Source organism: Rana temporaria, chromosome 9, assembly GCF_905171775.1.
Source record: "Rana temporaria chromosome 9, aRanTem1.1, whole genome shotgun sequence".
Lineage (NCBI taxonomy): Eukaryota > Metazoa > Chordata > Amphibia > Anura > Ranidae > Rana > Rana temporaria.
The window spans coordinates 184,270,633-184,293,683 of NC_053497.1; the positions used below are offsets into that span (position 1 = coordinate 184,270,633).

The following is a 23,051-nucleotide window of genomic DNA, read 5'->3' on the forward strand; positions in this document are numbered from 1 at the left end:
AGCAATACATGATTCAGGGCATCGGCGGAAAGTCGTCATGCACAAAATGACCCAGAGCCCCTCCGTCACAACCAATTAGACAGCAACAAACAGAACAGGAAATAACCGGACACCCCCCCCCCCCGGTGGTGGAACCAGGCTGCCCCCCCCCCCACTCCCTCCTCCCCCCACCACCACCACCGCGTGACAAAATGGAGGGTCCGCTTCACATTCACCGGCTGCTTTCACTTCACATAACCCGACAAGCCGAGGAGAGTCCGGGGCGTCGGGCCCATCAGAACAAACGCACAGGCGATAGACCCAGAGGGGGGGGGCGGATATTACCTCCGTCCTGTTTGTACCCGTCTGCTACATACAAGTCTAGAAGATTCCCGTCTTCCTTCCTATCTACAATCGAGCGACCCCCCCGCCCTATTAATGGGAGACGTCCACGCCAACACCAAGATGGCGGCAATACAGACAGCCCCCCAGGGGGAGGGAGGGGGGTCACGTCTGTCCTCTGGGTCCATCCCCTGTCCACAAAAGACAAAAAGCTTCTCTCTGGATGCTATGAACACTCTACGCAGAAACTTACATTACACCTTTCAGATCTAACATACAAGTCAGTCCCAAAGACACACAACTTTCCCCCTCCCACCTCGACGTCCGTCCCGACTCACACGCATGGGGGCGGAAAAAAAAAAAAAAAAAAAAAAGGACAGTTACGATTGGAATAAGGTCAGTTCATAGGAAGTGATGGTTAAGAGTAATGACAGGGAAGAAGGGGGCGGGGTTTACCGACATTTAGAAAACGGTTAGTGTATCGACACAGAGGTAGTGAGGACAAGATCATCGTAAATGCGGTAAAAAAAAAAGAAAAAAAGTGGGTGGGGTCTATTACAAGGACATGGGCGGGGTTTCACTTCAGTAGAATATGTCAGTTTAAATGGGGGGGTCTTACCCCTCTCTGTATGAGAGAATCGGGCCTGAACATAAAAATAAGATCAGAACGTGAGAAAAAGGGGGAGGGGGGGCACCTCAGGAGTCCAGGAACCACAAGCCGTGCGTCGACGTTCAACCCCCGAGGTGCCAGGAATTAAAAAAAAGAGACAATGCTGGAGCAGCAGTGGTTAAACCAACATAGAGAACCTGTCGGACACATGAAACATGCGTGTGTGTGTGTGTGTGGTCTCCAGCCGTGTCACACATTTTAGTGTTCTTTCCGTGTAGTAATGTACAACACATACAATTCATGCAGCCCCCATAAAAGCCTAGTAATCCCGCGGGCCGCGCCTGTAAGTGCTAAGAGATATATATATAACTGTGAGATGTGTGTCCGAGAACCAGGTGAGAGGTCGTGGAGGGACCCGGACCGGCTCCCCGTAACAATTCACAGTGTTGCTGAATCCAGTCTAAGTGCCACTCCTCCGAGGGGCCTGCAGGAGGTCCTCAAATGGGGCCTGCGGGAGGTCCTCAAATGGCGCCTGCGGGAAGTCCTCCGAGGGGCCTGCGGGAAGTCCTCAAATGGGGCCTGCGGGAAGTCCTCAAATGGGGCCTGCGGGAGGTCCTCAAATGGGGCCTGCGGGAAGTCCTCAAATGGGGCCTGCGTGAGGTCCTCAAATGGGGCCTGCGGGAGGTCCTCAAATGGGGCCTGCGGGAGGTCCTCAAATGGGGCCTGCGGGAAGTCCTCCGAGGGGCCTGCGGGAAGTCCTCCGAGGGGCCTGCGGGAAGTCCTCCGAGGGGCCTGCAGGAAGTCCTCCAAGGGGCCTGCAGGAAGTCCTCCAAGGGGCCTGCGGGAGGTCCTCCAAGGGGCCTGCAGGAAGTCCTCTGAGGGGCCTGTAGGAATGCCTTCAGGGGGTGGGGTCTGTGGGAAGTCAAAGGGGGTGGGGGTCTGCAGGAAGTCCTCCAAAGGGGGTAGCACAGTTCATGTACCAGGCACAGTTTCTCTTGCAGTTCGTAGTGTACCAGGGAAGCCTCCTCCTAGTTCTGTACCAAGTGAAACAAGTGCACGTTCTGTAAGGCTCCGTCCCTGGCTCAGACTTCCAAAGTCCCGTTATCTAGTGGTCCCAACGTGTCAAAGGCCAAAAACGACCCTCCCGGCTATGGGAGGTCACGACGTGGCAGGGAATGGGGAGGGCGGACAATGCCTCCGGGGCGACTAAAGCTGTTTGGGGGGGGGGGGAGGGGGGTAGGCGGTTGGGGTTAATTAAGGAGCTGTCACAGGATATTTTGATCCGTAGGTAGCAGGGTCTGCGAGGGCGACACCGGGGTCAGAGGAGGAGACTGTGGTGGGGAGGCCTGGTGGATCGAGGGGGTGGATGGAGAGCTCGGGGTGGGAAGGTCCAAGGGAGGCCGATGGTAGAAGAAGTATAGACACTCGTGGATGAAGAGCTCGATGATTGTCTGGTATGTGCGCGTCGCCGTCAGAGCGTCCATGGTGGTGAAGTCCGGGCGCATCAACGTCGGCCAGAAGCAGATGGACAGGTTCTCGCTGGTCATCAGGTTGGTGTGATGGTGCTGACTGACCCTGAGGAAAAAGCAGAGAAGAGGATGATGAGTGGTGGAAGAATGTGGGTTTTTCAACCTCTCTCTGTCAAGGCACCCTTTAGAATTGCGCCCAATTCTGCGCCACACCGGCCCGAGGGGCCCAACTCCGCGCCACACCGGCCCGAGGGCCCAACTCCGCACCACACCGGCCCGAGGGCCCAATTCCATGCCACACCGTTAATTGTAAGAGTGACTCATTCATAATGTTGGATGTCCTCACCTTCTCTGTACTAATTGACCCTACTATTGCGTGAAGATGTCCTGTGTTTACACTTATGATAATGTGTATTGTATAGCAGGTGAGCGAGGAGACGTGACATCTACCCTGAAAGGTCATATCTATGAGTCGCCTAGCTTGGCGAGGTGTCACCGAACCGGGGCGGGGCCTCTCATCTACAAGAGGGCTGGCTAGAACCTCCACAGCAAATCAGAACATGCTTCCTTCAAGGAGACCCTCCTTCCCACCATTAGGCATTCTCCACCGTACATCTCTCAAACTTGCAATGAACACGGGCCCCCTCCCCACGTGCAATGAACACGGGCCCTCTCCCCACGTGCAATGAACACGGGCCCTCTCCCCACGTGCAATGAACACGGGCCCTCTCCCCACGTGCAATGAACACGGGCCCCTCCCCACATGCAATGAACACGGCCCCCTCCCCACGTGCAAGGAACACGGGCCCCTCCCCACGTGCAAGGAACACGGCCCCCTCCCCACGTCCAATGAACACGGGCCCCTCCCCACGTGCAATGAACACGGGCCCCTCCCCACGTGCAATGAACACGGGCCCCTCCCCACGTGCAATGAACACGGGCCCCTCCCCACGTGCAATGAACACGGGCCCCTCCCCACGTGCAATGAACACGGGCCCCTCCCCACGTGCAATGAACACGGCCCCCTCCCCACGTGCAATGAACACGGGCCCTCTCCCCACGTGCAATGAACACGGGCCCTCTCCCCACGTGCAATGAACACGGGCCCTCTCCCCACGTGCAATGAACACGGGCCCTCTCCCCACGTGCAATGAACACGGGCCCTCTCCCCACGTGCAATGAACACGGGCCCTCTCCCCACGTGCAATGAACACGGGCCCTCTCCCCACGTGCAATGAACACGGGCCCTCTCCCCACGTGCAATGAACACGGGCCCTCTCCCCACGTGCAATGAACACGGGCCCTCTCCCCACGTGCAATGAACACGGCCCCCTCCCCACGTGCAATGAACACGGGCCCCTCCCCACGTGCAATGAACACGGCCCCTCTCCCCACGTGCAATGAACACGGGCCCTCTCCCCACGTGCAATGAACACGGGCCCTCTCCCCACGTGCAATGAACACGGGCCCTCTCCCCACGTGCAATGAACACGGGCCCTCTCCCCACGTGCAATGAACACGGGCCCTCTCCCCACGTGCAATAAACACGGGCCCTCTCCCCACGTGCAATGAACACGGGCCCTCTCCCCACGTGCAATGAACACGGCCCCCTCCCCACGTGCAATGAACACGCGCCCCTCCCCACGTGCAATGAACACGCGCCCCTCCCCACGTGCAATGAACACGGGCCCCTCCCCACGTGCAATGAACACGGGCCCCTCCCCACGTGCAATGAACACGGGCCCCTCCCCACGTGCAATGAAGACAGGCCCCTCCCCACGTGCAATGAACACGGGCCCCTCCCCACGTGCAATGAACACGGGCCCCTCCCCACGTGCAATGAACACGGGCCCCTCCCCACGTGCAATGAACACGGGCCCCTCCCCACGTCCAATGAACACGGGGCCCCTCCCCACGTCCAATGAACACGGGGCCCCTCCCCACGTCCAATGAACACGGGGCCCCTCCCCACGTCCAATGAACACGGGGCCCCTCCCCACGTCCAATGAACACGGGGCCCCTCCCCACGTCCAATGAACACGGGCCCCTCCCCACGTGCAATGAACACGGGCCCCTCCCCACGTGCAATGAACACGGGCCCCTCCCCACGTCCAATGAACACGGGGCCCCTCCCCACGTCCAATGAACACGGGCCCCTCCCCACGTGCAAGGAACACGGGCCCCTACCCACGTGCAATGAACACGGCCCCTCCCCACGTCCAATGAACACGGCCCCTCCCCACGTCCAATGAACACGGGCCCCTCCCCACGTCCAATGAACACGGCCCCTCCCCACGTGCAAGGAACACGGGCCCCTACCCACGTGCAATGAACACGGCCCCCTCCCCACGTGCAATGAACACGGCCCCCTCCCCACGTGCAATGAACACGGGCCCCTCCCCACGTGCAAGGAACACGGGCCCCTACCCACGTGCTCCTCCTGACTATAGAGGACAACTCACCTATTCAAGTGAGATATGACATATTTGAAGATCTCCTGGTTCTCCTTGGGCAGCTTCCTCAGCAGGTCCTTCATCGCCTGCAGCTTCTGTTCCATGTCATTGATTTCTAGGAGAGAGAGAGAGAAAAGTCAAGAATGAAAAGGAGACCCGCCCCCGAGTTTCCTCAGGCTACTTTCACAATAGGGCGTGCCGGCCTTGGCGGTAAAGTTCCACTAGTTAAGCGACGCTTTTTCGGCCGCTAGCGAGGCACTTTTAACCCCCTCCGCTAGCGGGCCGAAGAAAGGGTTAAAAGCGCCCGTGTTGCGGCGCTGCCCGTTCATTTCAATGGGCAGGGGCGGTGGAGGTACACTGTATACACCACGCTCCCGCGCCGCCCCAAAGATGCTGCTGGCAGGAGGTTTTTTTTCCCTGTCCAGCAAGCGCACCGCCCCAGTGTGAGAGCACTTGGCCTTTCACGCTGGGGGAGGGATGAGAGGTGCCTATTTTAAGCACTAAAACGCATGAAAAGCGCCCCAGTGTGAAAAGGGGTCCAAGTGTATTAACCACTTCCCGGGGGAGACGTCATATGAGGTCATTTAACCACTTCAATCCCCAGGATTTACCCCCCCCCCCCCATTCCTGACCAGGCAATTTTCTTTTTGCGATACAGCACTGCGTTACTTTAACTGACAATTGCGCGGTCGTGCGACGTTGTACCCAAATAAAATGTATGTTCTTTTTTCCCCCCACAAATAGAACTTTCTTTTTGTGGTATTTGATCACCTCTGCGGTTTTTATTTTTGCGCTATAAAACAAAAAAAAATAAAATTATGTATTATAGCAAAAAGTTAAAATATATATTTTTATATGTTTTTTTTTTATATATATTTGTACTATAATACAATATTATATATATATATATATATATATATATATATATATATATATATATATATATATATATATATATATATATAAATATTGTATTGTAGCAAAAAGTTAATCATTTTATATATGTGTATATATGTGTGTATATATATATATATATATATATAATTTTTTTTTTTACTATAATTCTATATATATATATATATATATATATATATATATAAATATTAAATATTGCATTATAGCAAAAAGTTAAGAAATGTTATATATATATATATATATATATATATATATATATATATATATATATATATATATATATATATATATATATATTTTTTTATTTATTTATTATTATTATACAGGATTTATATAGCGCCAACAGTTTACGCAGCGCTGTACAACATTTATTTATATATTTATTTATATCTTTTTTTTTTTCCTTTATATATTTTTTTACTATAATACAATATTTAAAATATATATATATATATAAATAAAATTGGATATGTTTTACACCAGAAAGTAAAAAATATAAAAAGAAAAATACAAAAAAAAATCAATCAAATACGTGCGTATTGCAATTTTCTTTTTACCAAAAATATGTAGCAAAATACATATTGGCCTGAACAGATGAAAACGACTACTCTTATTTTTTTTATATATACTCGAATATAAGCCGAGGCACCTAATTTTACCACAAAAAAAAAAAATGGGAAAACTTCTTGACTCCAGTATAAGCCGAGGGTGTCCATCTGCATGCCTCACTGTGCCCACGTGCATGCCTCACTACCCAATCTCCGGTGCTGTGCGACTAGACTAGCTTTGAAAAAAAAAATCGGTGCTCCCCAGCCGTAGGTCCCCCAGACAACAAACTTTGCACACTTGTAGATGAAGAGTGGGGCTACACGTGTGCCAAGTATGGGGTCCAGGGGACCTACGGCTGGCCCGGGATCAGGCACACAAAGTTGAAGATAGACACAGACTTGAGTATAAGCCTAGGGTGTCCATCTGCATACCTCGCTTTACCCCACTGTGCCCACGTGCGTGCCTCACTGTGCCCACGTGCGTGCCTCACTACCCAATCTCTGGTGCGGTGTGACTAGACTGACGTTTAACATGGGAAACTATGAAAATTATATAAGAGAAGCAGTATTCATCAATTTAGGCCCATATGTACTTTGCTACATATTTTGGGTAAAAAAAAAGAAAAAAAAAAAGAAAAGAAAAAAGAAATTGCAATAAGCGCGTATATCGATAGGTTTTGCATTTGCTGATCAGTCAGAATGCCAACAATTAAGCTGGAAGGCCACAGGAGTGCACATCCAGTACTCTGTAAATATTGTCTCATCAATCGTTTGTTTTTCACAATGAAAAGTACATTTATAATGAAAAAGCTGCTCAGCTATTATATTCTCCACAATGGAGTTCTACCTCATTGGTCGGGAACTACTTCCACCTGAGTGTGTGAAGAGCCGGCGTGGTTATCGATCGATAGAGAGGAGATTGTAAAGGAAATGTGTCGGCTCTGTATATAGAATTGTGTTTTGTACGTATTACACTAATAATTTTTTCATTCCATGTTTGTATTCTTTCTCCGGATTAGAATTGGCCCGTCTATGTTACGCCCCTTCTTACCATACAAGTACAATTGTGATATTAATGTGACCCCCCCGTAAATCAAGTGTATAAAACCTTCCATTGCATAATAATAAAACAGTTATTTGGAAAGATGCGGCGGGTCTGTTCCCTACGGCAGTAGTTATTAATTTGGAACCAATAATCAATAAGAGGATAGGAGTTGCCCATCTATAAAATTCAATGTCAGCGCAAAAGTTATATAGTCTACCAAATATGGGATAGATTTAGAGACGACTTTTTTTTTTTTGGCATATTATAGCAAAAAAAAAAAAAAATACAGAGGTGATCAAAGCTGCATAATGAAGGACAAGAGAGCTGGAGCTCCTCCTCCAGAGTAAGGAAAATCTCTCATCACAGACGACTCAACGGACCCCCCCCCCCCCCCGACGCGTTGCTCAACTTACTGAATGCGTCCACCAGCTCAGTCTGCAGGATATACGGCACCAGGGGGTCCGGCAACTCCGCAAAGAAACTCTTCAGGGCTCCCGCCACCGTGTTCACCGTGAAATCCTTCTCCGCCAGGTCCAGGTTATGATCTGAGGATGAAGAAGGCCAGCGTGAGGAATCCTTCAATGTAAGCCGCCTCCCCTCCTACGTGGGGTCGCCGCCGCCGCCTCCTCCCCTCCTAGGCGAGGTCGCCGCCGCCGCCTCCCCTCCTACGTGAGGTCGCCGCCGCCGCTCCTACGTGAGGTCGCCGCCGCCGCTCCTACGTGAGGTCGCCGCCGCCGCCTCCCCTCCTACGTGAGGTCGCCGCCGCCGCCTCCCCTCCTACGTGAGGTCGCCGCCGCCGCCTCCCCTCCTACGTGAGGTCGCCGCCGCCGCCTCCCCTCCTACGTGAGGTCGCCGCCGCCGCCTCCCCTCCTACGTGAGGTCGCCGCCGCCTCCCCTCCTACGTGAGGTCGCCGCCTCCTCCCCTCCTACGTGAGGTCGCCGCCTCCTCCCCTCCTACGTGAGGTCGCCGCCGCCTCCCCTCCTACGTGAGGTCGCCGCCGCCTCCCCTCCTACGTGAGGTCGCCGCCGCCTCCCCTCCTACGTGAGGTCGCCGCCGCCTCCCCTCCTACGTGAGGTCGCCGCCTCCCCTCCTACGTGAGGTCGCCGCCGCCTCCCCTCCTACGTGAGGTCGCCGCCGCCTCCCCTCCTACGTGATGTCACTACACCGCCGCCTCCCCTCCTACGTGAGATCGCTGCCGCCGCCTCCCCTCCTACGTGAGGTCGCCGCCGCCTCCCCTCCTACGTGAGGTCGCCGCCTCCCCTCCTACGTGAGGTCGCCGCCGCCTCCCCTCCTACGTGAGGTCGCCGCCGCCTCCCCTCCTACGTGATGTCACTACACCGCCGCCTCCCCTCCTACGTGAGATCGCTGCCGCCGCCTCCCCTCCTACGTGAGGTCGCAACCGCCGCCTCCCCTCCTACGTGAGGTTGCAACCGCCGCCTACCCTCCTACGTGAGGTCGCAACCGCCGCCTCCCCTCCTACGTGAGGTCGCAACCGCCGCCTCCCCTCCTACGTGAGGTCGCAACCGCCGCCTCCCCTCCTACGTGAGGTCGCAACCGCCGCCTCCCCTCCTACGTGAGGTCGCAACCGCCGCCTCCCCTCCCACGTGAGGTCGCAACAGCCGCCTCGCCTCCTACGTGAGGTCGCCGCCCCCGCGAGGTCGCCGCCTCCCCCCATTAACAATATCCATCCCTTCACCCCTCCCATATACGTTATATACCTCCAGTAACCCCTTGTATATCCCTCATGTATACAGTATCCCTCTCATATACACACAATATCAATCCTGTTACCCCCTCCCACATAAAATATCCCTCCTTTCCTCTTGTCACTCTCTCTCCTATAAGAAAAATCTCCCTTCACCCCCTCCCATCGCCCCGCCCCCACACATATAACACACCCCCCCCCCATACTCTTCAATGTCGGCCGCACATCACTCACCTTGATCAAACTGTCTCTGCAGCGAATCCATTTCTGATTTATTCCCGCTGACTCTGTAGATCCCCTCCGTGCTCATCCCTGAGGAGGAGAGAGAGAGATCCATTATACACACCCAACAATCAGCTGGTATTCTTTCCCTATTGGTGCTTAGGTGGAACCAGGTCACATGACACAAGGGGTGGGCGGAGCTGAGCACACGTCAACCCGCTGCGATTCCCAGGCACACTCACCCGTGGTCTCAATGTACTCCACGCACTTCTCAATGAACACCGGGATGGGTCTATCGGAGGTCACCACATTCACCAGTGGCACCCCGAAATAGTTGCTCTCCCACGTCTGCTTGGTCAAAGATGGTCGCAGTTTGGGGGTTCTTTTCTATGGGAAGGAAAAAAAGGAACATGATCAGAGACTTCATTGAGTGGCCCCCCCGTGTCTTCATGAGTGACCCGAGACTGAAGAGTTTCCTCCCTACACTGGGATCACCATGAAAATATTTGTATATCACCATCATATCTCCTCTCAACAGAGGTCCCCCCCAATCGCACAGCACCTCCGGTCCCCCCCAATCGCAGAGCACCTCCGGTCCCCCCCAATCGCAGAGCACCTCCGGTCCCCCCCAATCGCAGAGCACCTCCGGTGCCCCCCAATCGCAGAGCACCTCCGGTGCCCCCCAATCGCAGAGCACCTCCGGTGCCCCCCAATCGCAGAGCACCTCCGGTGCCCCCCAATCGCAGAGCACCTCCGGTGCCCCCAATCGCAGAGCACCTCCGGTGCCCCCAATCGCAGAGCTCCTCCGGTACCTACCAATCACAGAGCACCTCCGGTGCCCACCAATCGCAGAGCACCTCCGGTGCCCCCAATCGCAGAGCTCCTCCGGTCCCCCCAATCGCAGAGCTCCTCCGGTCCCCCCAATCGCAGAGCTCCTCCGGTACCTACCAATCACAGAGCACCTCCGGTGCCCACCAATCGCAGAGCATCTCCGGTGCCCACCAATCGCAGAGCACCTCCGGTCCCCCCCAATCGCAGAGCTCCTCCGGTCCCCCCAATCGCACAGCACCTCCGGTCCACACCAATCGCAGAGCTCCTCCGGTCCACACCAATCGCAGAGCTCCTCCGGTCCACACCAATCGCAGAGCTCCTCCGGTCCACACCAATCGCAGAGCTCCTCCGGTCCCATACCAATTGCAAAGCACCTCCGGTCCCTCCAATCGTAGAGCACCTTCGGTCCTCCCAATCGCAGAGCACCTTCGGTCCTCCCAATCGCAGAGCTCCTCCGGTCCCATACCAATCGCAGAGCACCTCCGGTCCCCCCAATCGTAGAGCACCTTCGGTCCCCACCAATCGCAGAGCACCTCCGGTCCCCCATCACACCCCTTAAATGAAGACACTGCACTGGGGACAGGATGTAACAAGTATATACTTTATATTTTTTAGGTCACACAATATTACCGTAAAGGTCTAGGAAACAATTTAATTTGTTGGCATGGCAGCCTGGGATTTGTCAAGCTAACTTGGTACCAATATTCAAGAATGACCCGAGGAATGTACCTAAAAACTACAGGCCAGTCAGCCTAACATCAATAGTATGTAAACTCTTGGAGGGGATGGTAGGGGAAACTACAGGCCAGTCAGCCTAACATCAATAGTATGTAAACTCTTGGAAGGGATGGTAGGGGAAACTACAGGCCAGTCAGCCTAACATCAATAGTATGTAAACTCTTGGAGGGGATGGTAGGGTAAACTACAGGCCAGTCAGCCTAACATCAATAGTATGTAAACTCTTGGAGGGGATGGTAGGGGAAACTACAGGCCAGTCAGCCTAATATCAATAGTATGTAAACTTTTGGAGGGGATTATAATCCAGGAACTTGCAGATAATATTATTATCAGTAGTCACCAGCATGGATTAGTGAAAGATCGATCTTGCCAGACCAACCTATTAACATTCAAAAAAAGTGACACTGCCACAGAGAAGAACGGGGAAGCTGTGTTTACACTCACCTCTCCCCGTTCTTCAGCTCTGTGACCCGATCGCGAGACACCGGTGGCTATCGGGACACGGCGCTTCGGACCGGGTCGCGCGTGACCCACGGCTGGGCTCTTACAGGTACGTGCCTGTGCCCAGCCGTGCCATTCTGCCGACGTATATGTACAGGAGGCAGTGGTTAAAAAAGGGAGTGTGTAAAAAAATTCTAGCACCCCCCCCCCCCCATGCGTAGAAGTGAGTGCATACGCAAGTCATACATATGTAAACAGTATTCGCACCACTCATGTGAGGTCTCCCCACGATCGTCAGAGCGAGAGCAATAATTATAGCGCTAGAACTCCTGTTTAAAACATCACCACTTAAGGACCGCCCCCTGTACATACTCGTCGGCACTTTAAAGATGAATATCTCGATAACGGCGGTCCCGTAAACGATAACGGTGGTCTCCGCGGCGGATTCGCCGCAAGATCACCGTTATCGGCGGTGGGAGAGGGGCCCTTCCACCTCTTACCGGAGCCGGGCGGAGGTGATCGTGACTTTCACGCTGCTTGCCTTGTATCCGAGTGAGGAGCAAGATGGCCCCCCCACCCGTCCCCATAGCGGGGCGGAAATGACGTCAAAACGCCACTTCCACCCATGCGTCTTAAAAGGCACATTTTTTTCTTGTAATTTTTTCAAATGACAATTTTTTTTTTCCATTTTAGTGCAAATATGAGATGTGGCGTCTTTTTGACCCCCGGATCTCATATTTAACCACTTAGCACCCGCCGTCAAATGACGTCCTGTCATTTAAAGCTGCTAGGGCGCGTTACTGGGAACACAATGCGTGTGCCCGGCGGCCGCCAGGGCACACGCGATTGCCCAGTAACTGAGCAGGACTGTGGAGCTCTGTGTGTAATGATGGGATGTAAACACAGAGCTCCACGTCCTGTCAGAGGAGAGGAGACCGATCTGTGTCCCTTGTACATAGGGACACAGCATCGGTCACCTCCCCCAGTCACTCCCCTCCCCCCACACAGTTAGAACACACCCAGGGAATACACATTTAACCCCTTCCTCGCCCCCTAGTGGTTAACCCCTTCCCTGCCAGTCACATTTATACAGTGATCAATGCATGTTTATAGCACTGATCGCTGTATAAATGTAAATGGTCCCAAAAATGTGTCAAAAGTGTCTGATATGTCCGCTATAATGTCGCAGTACCGAAGAAAAAAAAGAAAATCGCAGATCGCCGCCATTCCTAGTAAAAAAAAAAATCATAATTATGTCCCCTATTTTTGCACAAACCAGTCACTATACGGTTATTGCGATTTTTTTTTTTTTACCAAAAATATGTAGAAGAATACGTATCGGCCTAAACTGAGAGGGGGGGGGGCGGAGATTAAGAAATGTTTACATACGGTCACCAGTGCAGCGCCATCACATGACTGGTATGGTGGTGACCGGGCATACAAAAAGTGAAGAAAAAAAACAAAAAACTGCGATTCTCCTTCTGGGCAGAATCGTGCAGCTCTACAACCCACTAGGAAAACAAGTGCCTGCGACTGTACCCCATTGCCTGTACCCGGGCGCCTGCCACATAGTACCAGGTGTGGAGGAGGCCGTAGTTGGTATCAGGACATTGAATGTTCGAATGTACCATGCTTAAACCCCAATTCATCCCAAAGGTGTTCTATGGGGGGGTTAAGGTCAGGACTCTGTGCGGGCCAGTCAAGTTTCTCCACCCCAAACTCGCTCCTCCGTGTCTTTATGGACCTTGCTTTGTGCACTGGCGGGCAGTCATGTTGGAAGAGGGAGGGGCCGTCCCCAAACTCCTCCCACAAAGTTGGGAACATGAAATTGTCCAAAATGTCTTTGTGTGCCGACGCCTTAAATGAATTTTTTTTCACCTTAATGCAATCTATGTATTAAGGTGAAAAAACATCTGATGCCATCGCCCCCCCCCCCCAGCCCAGCCCCCTGTTTTACTTACCTGACCCGTCGAAAGTCCCGCGCTCGGTCCCGAGATCCTCTTCGCCGCTTAGCCTGGCCGCTGATTGGCTAGAGAGTGGATGGATTGAGAGCAGCGCAGCCACTGGCTGGAGCTGCTATCGATCACATCCAGTGACGCGGCGTGCCGAGGGGCGGGGCCGCTATGGCCGCTCGCTGAATCACGGGAGCGCGCCCGCAAGGACTCGTCACCATGCCAGCTCTCTCATGACTGTGGTGAGTTCTTGCGGGGAGGACCAGAGACAAAACAAACTGCACAGAGGAGGGAAGTATAACATGTTTCTTATTTTAAAGAACATTTTTTTTCCCCTTTAGTAACCCTTTAAGAGTTCCCTTCACTGGAACTAAGGGGCCCAACCCCTGAAAAACAACCCAAACACTATCATCCCCTCCCCCAACCCCATAATCCCCCCCCCACACACACACACACACACACACCATAATCCCCCCCCACACACACCATAATTCCCCCCCCCCCTCTACCAAATGGTTTGCAGCAAGGTCCATGAAGACATGGATGAGCGAGTTTGGGGTGGAGGAACTTATCTGGCCTGCACAGAGTCCTGACATCAACCCCATAGAATGCCTTTGGGATGAATTAGAGCGGAGACTGCGAGCCAGACCTTCTCATCCAACATCAGTGCCTGACCTCACAAATGCTCTTCTAGAAAAACGGTCAAACATTCCCATAGACACCCTCCTAAACCTTGTGGACGGCCTTCCCAGAAGAGGTGAAGGTGTTATAGCGGCAAAGGGCGGAGCCAACTCAATATTGAACCCTCCGGACTAAGACTGGGGGGTCATTAAAGATCATGTGTGTGTAAAGGCCGGCGTCCCAATACTTTTGGTAGTATAGTGTATATATCAGGAGTCCCAATACTTTTGGTAATGTAGTGTAGCTCGGGAACGCACAGACACGGCGTGCCTCCATAGAAAAATGGTTGGCTATGAGGAACACAGGAAAAAGAGGAGGAGCCAGGAGCGTCACCGGGGGACCCGAGAAGAGGAGGATCGGAGGCGCTCTGTGCTATACCACTGCACAGAGCCGGGGAGCATAACATGTTTATTTTATATAAACTTTTTTTTTTTTTTTTTAACACTTTACTAACATTTTAACCATCCTTAAAAAATAAATAAAAAGCCTAAGCAATCCCCTCCCCCTTTTCCTTCCCCCCCCCCCCCCCATATCTTTCACCTCTAGAATGATAACAACGTAAAAAGATAGAAGATACGGTTTCTGTTGGTTGGAGCTCTCTCCAAATAAAGTCTAAAATGTTTAACTACAAAAAAATTAAAACACACAAGTAACAAAACTATAAACCTTTTCTAGTATAGAAGCTACAAGGTGTCCGGAGATCAAAAAGCACCAAATAAATACAAAGAAAGAAACGAGGGATCATTTTATAAAAAGGCGCCAAACAATTCAAAAGACCAATTATGTATATAATACAAATAAATTGTGTACGCAAATAAAAATAAACATCCTCAAGGTATAACATTTTAAAGGCACCACAGAAATTCCATACTGCTTGGATGTAGCAGCAGTGAATTCAGCTCTACAGGTTTCAACAATATAGGGCTTCTTCAGGAGTCTTATGAATACTTTTACTACTACTACTACTACTACTACTACTACTACTACTAATAATAATAGTCACTATAAATGAAACATACAATTTGTGAGTAGAGAAAAATAAAAACGAGTTTATTCTCTCTACCCTCACCAAAATAGGGCTTCTTCAGGAGGCTTATAAATACTGCAATACATTAATAATAATAATAATAATAATAATAACAATAATAATAAATGTCACTATAAATGAAACATACAATTTGTGAGTAGAGAGAAAAAAAAAAAAAAAACACGTTTTTATTTTCCTCTACTCACAAATTGTATGTTTCATTTATAGTGACATTTATTATTATTATTTATTTTTTTTGCAGTATTTGTAAGCCTCCTGAAGAAGCCCTATTTTGGTGAAACACGTAGAGCTAAATTCACCGCTGCTACATCCAAGCAGTATGGATTCTCTGTGGTGCCTTTAATATGTTTTTATTTTTTTTTTAATTTGTACATCACAATAACATTGTTTAATTTTAATATCCACTTTAAAGCGGAGTTCAGCCTGGGGGAGGGGGGGGAATAAATAAATTTAAAAAGTCAGCAGCTACAAATCTGGTACAAATCCTGGAGCTGCTGACTTCATATAAAGACACTTACCTGTCCAGGGAGCCCGGGGGGTCGCCACCCGAAGCCAATCGGCTCAGAGTGCAGCGTCCTTACTAAGGGGAAATAGGAAGTTTAGGCTTGCGGCTTCACAGCCCATTTCCTACCGCGCATGCGCGACTCACGCTGCGTTTTATAAATGGTCCTGTTGTCTTCTGGGACACATAGGTCCCAGAAGGGGACGGGGACGGGGACGGGGGCATGTACTTAGCCATGGTGCAGTGGAAAGGAGGTCCCGAATAAAATTCACATTAACCACTTGCCTACCGCCGTACAGTAAAATGACGGCGGCAGGCACCCTCCCTCCCTCAGGGTGGAGGTCATATGACGTCTTTGTTTTCCCGGCATTCTGGCGAGCGCGGGGCGATCAAGGGGTTGTGTGTCCTAGGGAGTGATTCTAACAGTGGGGGGGAGGAGACAGATCGTTGTTCCTATATACACGTGAGCAATCATGGCGGCCACCAGGCACCCGCGATTGCTCACAGAGCAAGGATGTGGATCTGCGTGTGTAATGATGGGGTGGAAACACACAGAGCCACGCCCTGTCAGGGGAGAGAGGAGAACTGATCGCATGTTCCTTGTACATAGGAACAACAATCTGTCTCCTCCCCCTCATCAGTCCCCTCCCCCCCACAGTAAGAATCACTCCCTAGGACACACAATTAACCCCTTGATCACCCCCTAGTGCAGGGATATGCAATTAGCGGACCTCCAGCTGTTGCAGAACTACAAGTCCCATGAGGCATTGCAAGATTCTGACAGCCACAAGCAGGACATCCAGAGGCAGAGGCATGATGGGACTTGTAGTTTTACAACAGCTGGAGGTCCGCTAATTGCATATGCCTGCCCTAGTGTTAACCCCCTTCCTTGCCAGTCACATTCACACAGTAATCCGTGCATTTTTATAGCACTGTTCGCTGTATAAAATGACAATGGTGCCAAAATAGCATCAAAAGTGTCCGCCGCAATGTCGCAGTCACGATAAAAATCGCAGATCGTTGCCATTAATAGTAACAAAAATGCCATAAAATGATCCCTATTTTGTAAACGCTATAACATGTGTGCAAACCGATCGATAAACGCTTATTGCGTTTTTTTTTACCAAAAATAGGTAGAATACGTATCGGCCTAAACTGAGGGGGAAAAAAAATATATATATATTTTTGGGGATATTTATTATAGAAAAAAGTTAATATCGCTTTTTTTTTACAAAATTGTCGCCTTTTATTTGTTTATAGCGCAACAAAATAAAAAAACGCAGAGGTGATCAAATACCACCAAAAAAAATCTATTTGTGGGGAAAAAAAGGTCGATTTTGTTTGGGAGCCACGTCGCACGACCGCGCAATTGTCAGTTAAAGCGACGCAGCGCCGAATCGCAAAAAGTGCTCTGGTCAGGAAGGGGGTTAAATTCCCTGGAGCTGAAGTGGTTACTTAAAAAAATATATATATTATATATATTTTTATTTATTTTATTTTTTTAAAGCCTGGACCGGAAGTGATGTCATGACATTGCTCCAGTCCTCCAAAGCCATAGAGTCAAAGAGTGTTAATTCTTTGATCGCCTGTGAGACCAGACGGCCGCACCGTTGGACCGTTTCTCGGGCGAACCGACGGTAACCGTAATACCAAGAAGCACCCGCGAGCAGCGGGAGGGGGGAGACGAGTACCTGGCCGGCCACTGAAGAAATAAAACACACCCCAACACTCAGTACTGAGGTGATGGGCGATATCTCCTGCCATAACCCCGATATGCAGACGGCAGCGTATATACACACAGCGGAACCTCGGATTACAGGACAACGCTCGTAATCCAAAGCACTCGCATATCAAAGCGAGTTTCCCCACTGAAGTCAATGGAAACGAGAATAATTCGCTCTGCATTGACTTCAATGGCATGCAATACCGCATGCGGCCAGAGGCGGCGCCGGAGAGCATCAGAAACAGCCCAAAAGGCGCGAGGACACCTCGGCAAACCTCTGTTCCCGAGGTCAGCCAAGTTGTCCCCGGGCCTTTCTAAACATTTACAAACGGCGGCGATCAGCAAACGCAGTACTGCACACCGCTCAGGCCTGAATCGTGCTTTTTTTTGCGAGACACTCGCAAACCGAGTTACGATTTTAAAAAATACAACGTTCGTATTCCGAAACGCTCTATAACCACGTTACTCGTAATCCGAGGTTCCGCTGTACCGGGGGGCACTTACGCACCTTCCCGCCCAGGCCAATTTTCAGCTTTCAGCGCCGTCGCACTTTGAATGACAATTGCGCGGTCGTGCTACACTGTACCCAAACAAAATTGGCGTCCTTTTTTCCCCACAAATAGAGATTTCTTTTGGTGGTATTTGATCACCTCTGCAATTTTATTTTTGCACACTAAAAAAAGACTGAAAATTTTGAAAAAAAATCACATTTTGATTTTTTTTCTGTAAATTCTTTTGTAAATAAGTAAGTTTTCTCTTACAATTACAGGCACTGATAAGGCGGCACTGATGGGCACCGATGAGATGGCACTTGATGGACATCGATGAGGTAGTACTGATTGGAGGCGCCACTGATGGGCACTCATAGGCGGGCACTGGGCATGGATGGGCACTGTGGGGTGACACTGATGGATCCATGTTGCCAGTCAGTGCCCATTTGTGGGCACCGATTGGCATCTTTTTTTTTTACTGCCCTTTTTTAAAAAAATTTTTACTGACTTTTTTTTTATTGCCCCCCTTTTTTTATTTATTTTTTGCTCTTCCCTGGTGGTCCAGTGTGGCGATCCGAGGGGGGGGCTGCTCTGATAAACAATCAGCGCGAACCCCCCCCGTCAGGAGAGCCGCCGATCGGCTCTCCTCTGTCAGACGCGAGTGAGGAAGAGCCATCAACGGCTCTTCCTGTTGACATCGTGATCAGCCGTGATTGGACACGGCTGATCACGTGGTAAAGAGCCTCCGCCAGAGGCTCTTTACCGAGATCGGAGATGCAGGGTGTCAGACTGACACCCCGCATCACCGGGCGCGCGCGGGCATGAAATCCTGCAGGACGTCCATAGACGTCCAGTCAGGATTTCAGAACCACTTCCCGGACGTCAATCTGTTATTGACCGGGCAGGAAGTGATTATACACGCAATGGTCTTGTGACATTTTTGGCACATTAAAAATCCCCGTTTCTGCTTTCTTTGTACAAAAGTCGTGCGTCACCCCAAATTAATACTATAAAAGATACAACATTTAAAAATTTCACCCCCAAAAATTGTTAAAAAATAAAAAAAACAGGAATTGTCAACTCTACCTTAGTGGTCCTTCGAAGGCTGCGCAGGATGTTCCTCTTCCTCGGATCCTCACCGTCCGCCTCATAGGAATTAGTAGTGTTGTCCTTTGGCCCCTGGATTCCGATCTCGTCCTCCTTCCTCCTGATTGGCCCAAGCTCATCGTCGCTGCCCACGCTCAGGCTGCTGCGGTAGCTGGAGAACTTGCCGAGTTTGGCACACTTGGTCCGGTACAGGACCGGCTTGGTCACTATGGATGCTTTTCTTGCTCTCTCCAAAGAGTTTGTGTCCATGTCACTATCGGAACCGTTGCCGCTGCCGTTGGACTGCGGCTTGTTAGTGTTACGGATGGTGATGATTTTACCTTGCGTGCTGTCGTGGGGCACAGAATAAATGTTTTCCTCCAGGTTCCTGGGTTTCACCACGGAATCCATGGGCTCGGCGTAATCCGAAGGATCGAAGGCTTCTGACGGAGGAGGCCAGGTGATGGACGTCAAGGACCTCCTGTGACCGTCTCGGGAGCCCGGATCTAGGTAGGACAGGTCTGGCTTGGAGATATCAAATGGAATGGGGGGCTTTGGTTTGAGGGGTGGAGGTACCTTGTTGTTGAGTCTGCTCTCTAAGGTGCTCATGACAGAGATGAAGGGAAGGCTCTCGCTGTCCTCCAGTTCTCTGGCCAGTTTAGAATGGTCTCTAGTAGGTGCAGCAATGCTCAGGTCCTCTCTAGGTAGAATGTGCTGAGGAGACGGGTCCAAGTCATCCTCGGAATCATGCAAGTGGGAATTGCAGAGAGGAGACCCGGCACGGGGTGAGCTAAAGACCTCTTCTGTAGTGCTACATGCTTCTGCCGTGTTGTCATACATGTGCGAAGCTTCGATGATCACTTTCTTCTCCATCACGTCCTTGAAGAAAGGGTAGAACATGTCCATCTTGGCTTGCCCAGGGCCACATGGCAACATTATGAACTTGCCCTCAATGTCCTGTGCAATTTCCTCTCCTTCCACCAGCTGCTCTCTGGTTACGTTGTCCAGGACCGTTAGCGAGCCCTCGGTCAGAGCAACCAGCTGAACGGGGACGATGTCCTGCACTTCGCACAGAAAGGCACGCAACATGGCCAGTGAGGCGCGGCGCTTGGCCGCGTAGAAGACCATGTAGCCGTGTACCAGCCGTGTCTTGCGGATGTTGAAGGAGGCGTGATAGGACAAGATGAGCAGCTCCAAGCGGCGCTTCTGGCTACCGATGTGCAAGTCGAGTAACACAGAGAGCCCGATTCCGAACTGCGAAGGGCGGTAGGTGTGAGGCTTGAGGGCGTTCAGCACATCCTCCATGTTGAAGAGATCGCCACACATGAGGCAAATGACGATCCGAAGATCGCAATCCACCAGATCCTTGATGCTCGGCGTGGTGGTAATGAGGTTCTGATTCCGCTTGGATTCCAGCAGGTCGCGCAGGATCTTCGTAATCTGTTTCTCGTTTATGTTGCGGCCGTAGCCCAAGCCGGTGGACGCCGCGTCCAAGAGTTCGCACTGCAGCCTGGCGGCGATTTCTTTGCCCTGATGGATGAGGCTCTGCGCGGTCTCTCCGCTCATGTCTCCTCTTCGATTGACTAGGATTAGGGTTAGATATAAGTTCACGAGGTGGTTGTCTTTTCTTCCTAGACTGGACTCCCGGCTCTTTTCAATACTTTCTACCACGTAGGAGAGGGACTCTTTGGAGTTGTAAAGGCAGAGGCACCCGTGGGGCATGAAGGTTGAGGTCTGGAAGGAGTTGACCGGGAGTCGCACGTTGCCTTCGATGGGACGCAAAGACAACTCGAACATCTTCCCGTCGACCACGTATTTATCGTCGTTGGTGCACATGGCGCGGATCTCGTTGGCCAGCTCCCTCCCCAGTCCATCTTTACCGAGGATCACCAGATTGATTCGATCCACGTTGGGATCTTTATAAAGGCGGTCGTAGGGGTAAGTGCACCTGGAACTGAGAAGCTGCTCGATTTTAGTGTCTACGCACGCGGGGTTGCTGGGACAAGTGTCCTTGGTGGGGTGATAGACGAAGTGAATGTGTTTGAGGATGAGGGCGTCTCTTTCGGCTTGCAGCTTTTGCAGGGCTTTGAACCTATGTTCCTCTCCTAGCACCTCCTGGATCACCCCCATTTTCTCTTTGCTCGGCTTGGCATCCAACTCCAATTCGTAAAACAGCTCTGAATATTCCAACAACAGCTCCTGGAACTCTTCCTTGGCCTTGTCAATGAGCTCTTTCTGGTGCCTGCTATAAATGTCCATGTATACGGGCTCCTCCAGCCACTGGTAGAACTCCTCGCTCATAATGAAGCTCCGGGCCTCCTCCCAGGGTTTACCTGGCGTGATAAATGGAGATAAAGTCAAGTTTTCTTTGAAGGCTTTTTTCATGACTTCCTTCTTTCTAGCGTTCCTCAGTTTGTCCAGGTGGGTGTAATAGGCATCTGCAGCGGGGGCAGTCTCCAACATATCATAAGGTATACGATCGTCTTCCATGATATCTATGTGGCTGGTTAGGTCCCAGGGGATGTCCTCGAGGACCACAAACCACTGGGAGAAGGCAGGCTTTGTCTCCAGCAAATGGGCTACTTTGGGCCAGCTGAGGTGGTCGATTTCATCCAGGTCAGGCACGAGGGTATCTAAAGCACGTGGTAGAACAGATAGGTAGACCTTGCGACGACGTTCGATGTGGTCCTGTCTGAGCCGTTGGATGTGCTGCTGGAATAGTTTCTTGGCTTTATCCGTGCCCTCCAGGTAAACGTAATCCTGATATTCGCTGCTGCTCTGCATGCGCCGGCTAATGCTGAGCCAAGTCTCGTTGTGAGATTTAACCACGCGGCCCACCAGCCACTCGTATTTGTCCTTGGCCGCCGCGATCTGTTGGCTCTGCTGCTTCAAAGCCTCAAAGTACGGAATGATCTTGGATTTGCCGCGGCTTTTGTCAATGAGCTGGATGAGAGCGGTGTAGGCCAAGTCCACGTTGATGTTTGACCTGGCCGAGGTTTCCACCACCTGCAAGTTTTTTTTATTGAGGGCGAAGGAGTGAGCGTCGCGGATGTAGCGCTCGACGCCTTCGTCGCACTTCATCAGGACGAGCACGATGGGTTTCTTGGTCTTGGCCAACTGGGTGTACAAGTTGGAGACGAACTTTAGTTGGTCGTCGAAGTTCCTGTTCATCCCGCGGCTCACGTCTACGCACAGGAGGAAGCCGTCCAGCTGCAGTTTGCCCTCGGGCATCTGTTTCTGCTCAAAGTCCTGCTCCAGGCCCAGCTGGTCCGTGCAGAAGTACATGAGCTTCTCGGCCGAGGCCAGTTTGGTGGAGGCGGCTCGTTTGATGTAAGGCTGCAGGGCCGTGCTGCGGTGAGGTTGGAATGTCTGATCGTCTATGAACTCCGTCTGTTCCACCACGTGCACCTTGCAGTCCACACAGTCTTCCAGCTGACGGGTGACGTCCCCCCAGTACAGGAAGTGGTCATTGTTCACCACTCGGCCTCCGAAGTCACTAGTGCTCAAGACGGATGTGTGGTCCAAATGGAAGTCGTCGGCGCTGGGGCGCACAAAGCGGTTGCACAAGCAGGACTTGCCGATGCCGCACTGGCCTTTCTCCTTTTCTGTGCCGGAGAGGCCCACCACGCTGATGCTGTAGGTGGGCACGCGCACATCTTGTTTCCGTGCCATCATCATGGCGCAGCACTCATCCTGCCCACATCAACAGCTGCTGAGGTGAGGATCGGCAATGCCGCCCCATGCAAGGACTCTTCGGGAGGGCGAGACGGGCCGGGACCTGACAGCCAGGTTTGGAATCTTCCCCATGCACGGACGTTACTCGGGAGGTGGGCACTGCAGGTTACCAGAAGGGACTTTGGCTCCTTGATTTACTGCTCTCTGGGTGATGGCCATAAACCGCGGGCATGGTCCTCGGGGGCAATCTGCGGAGGGAAAGAAAAGACAGATTTAGGAATAGTATACGGGAGAGAAGAAGTCACACATCACAAATCATTGAACCCAAGACCAGGCCTTAGATGTGGTAGCTGCTTTTGTTTCCTTTTTCTAGGTATAGACATTTTTTTAATTTTTTTTTACAAGTACAGAATTATTCCAGTCCATCCCGCCTAAAACTCAGTGTGCTCATCACTTCCTGTGAGCTGAACAAGTCTCTCAAACAAGGTTATCTTTCTGTTGTGAACAGGAGTTACAGATCTTTATCATGGTACTGAGGGGAGGTTTGTCCTAGTCCTGTCCAAGGGTGACAACGCTACTCCTCCATAGATACAG

The 23,051-nt window shown here is 51.4% G+C and overlaps 1 protein-coding gene across 1 annotated transcript; it reads right to left on the reverse strand.

The window, feature by feature from the left end:
• Positions 1 to 680: 680 nt before the first annotated feature.
• On the reverse strand, positions 681 to 22,723 carry ARHGAP35 (Rho GTPase activating protein 35). The gene is made up of 6 exons (XM_040325084.1): positions 18,783 to 22,723; positions 9,532 to 9,676; positions 9,302 to 9,379; positions 7,775 to 7,906; positions 4,863 to 4,968; positions 681 to 2,506 (listed from the first exon to the last, which is right to left on the reverse strand). Exons 1-6 carry the CDS (start codon positions 22,458 to 22,460, stop codon positions 2,197 to 2,199), a joined length of 4,449 nt encoding a protein of 1,482 aa, XP_040181018.1. The 5' UTR covers positions 22,461 to 22,723; the 3' UTR covers positions 681 to 2,196.
• Between the last annotated feature and the right edge of the window lie 328 nt (positions 22,724 to 23,051).

Bases quoted from the DNA above. Each gene is read 5' to 3' on its own strand.
- ARHGAP35 (XM_040325084.1), bottom strand. From the start codon at position 22,460: ATGATGATGGCACGGAAACAAGATGTGCGCGTGCCCACCTACAGCATC. The intron at 9,380-9,531 runs GTGAGTGTGCCT...TCTCCTCCTCAG, and splicing joins GGAGTACATTGAGACCACGG to GGATGAGCACGGAGGGGATC. The intron at 7,907-9,301 runs GTGAGTGATGTG...CTTCATCCTCAG, and splicing joins GCAGAGACAGTTTGATCAAG to ATCATAACCTGGACCTGGCG.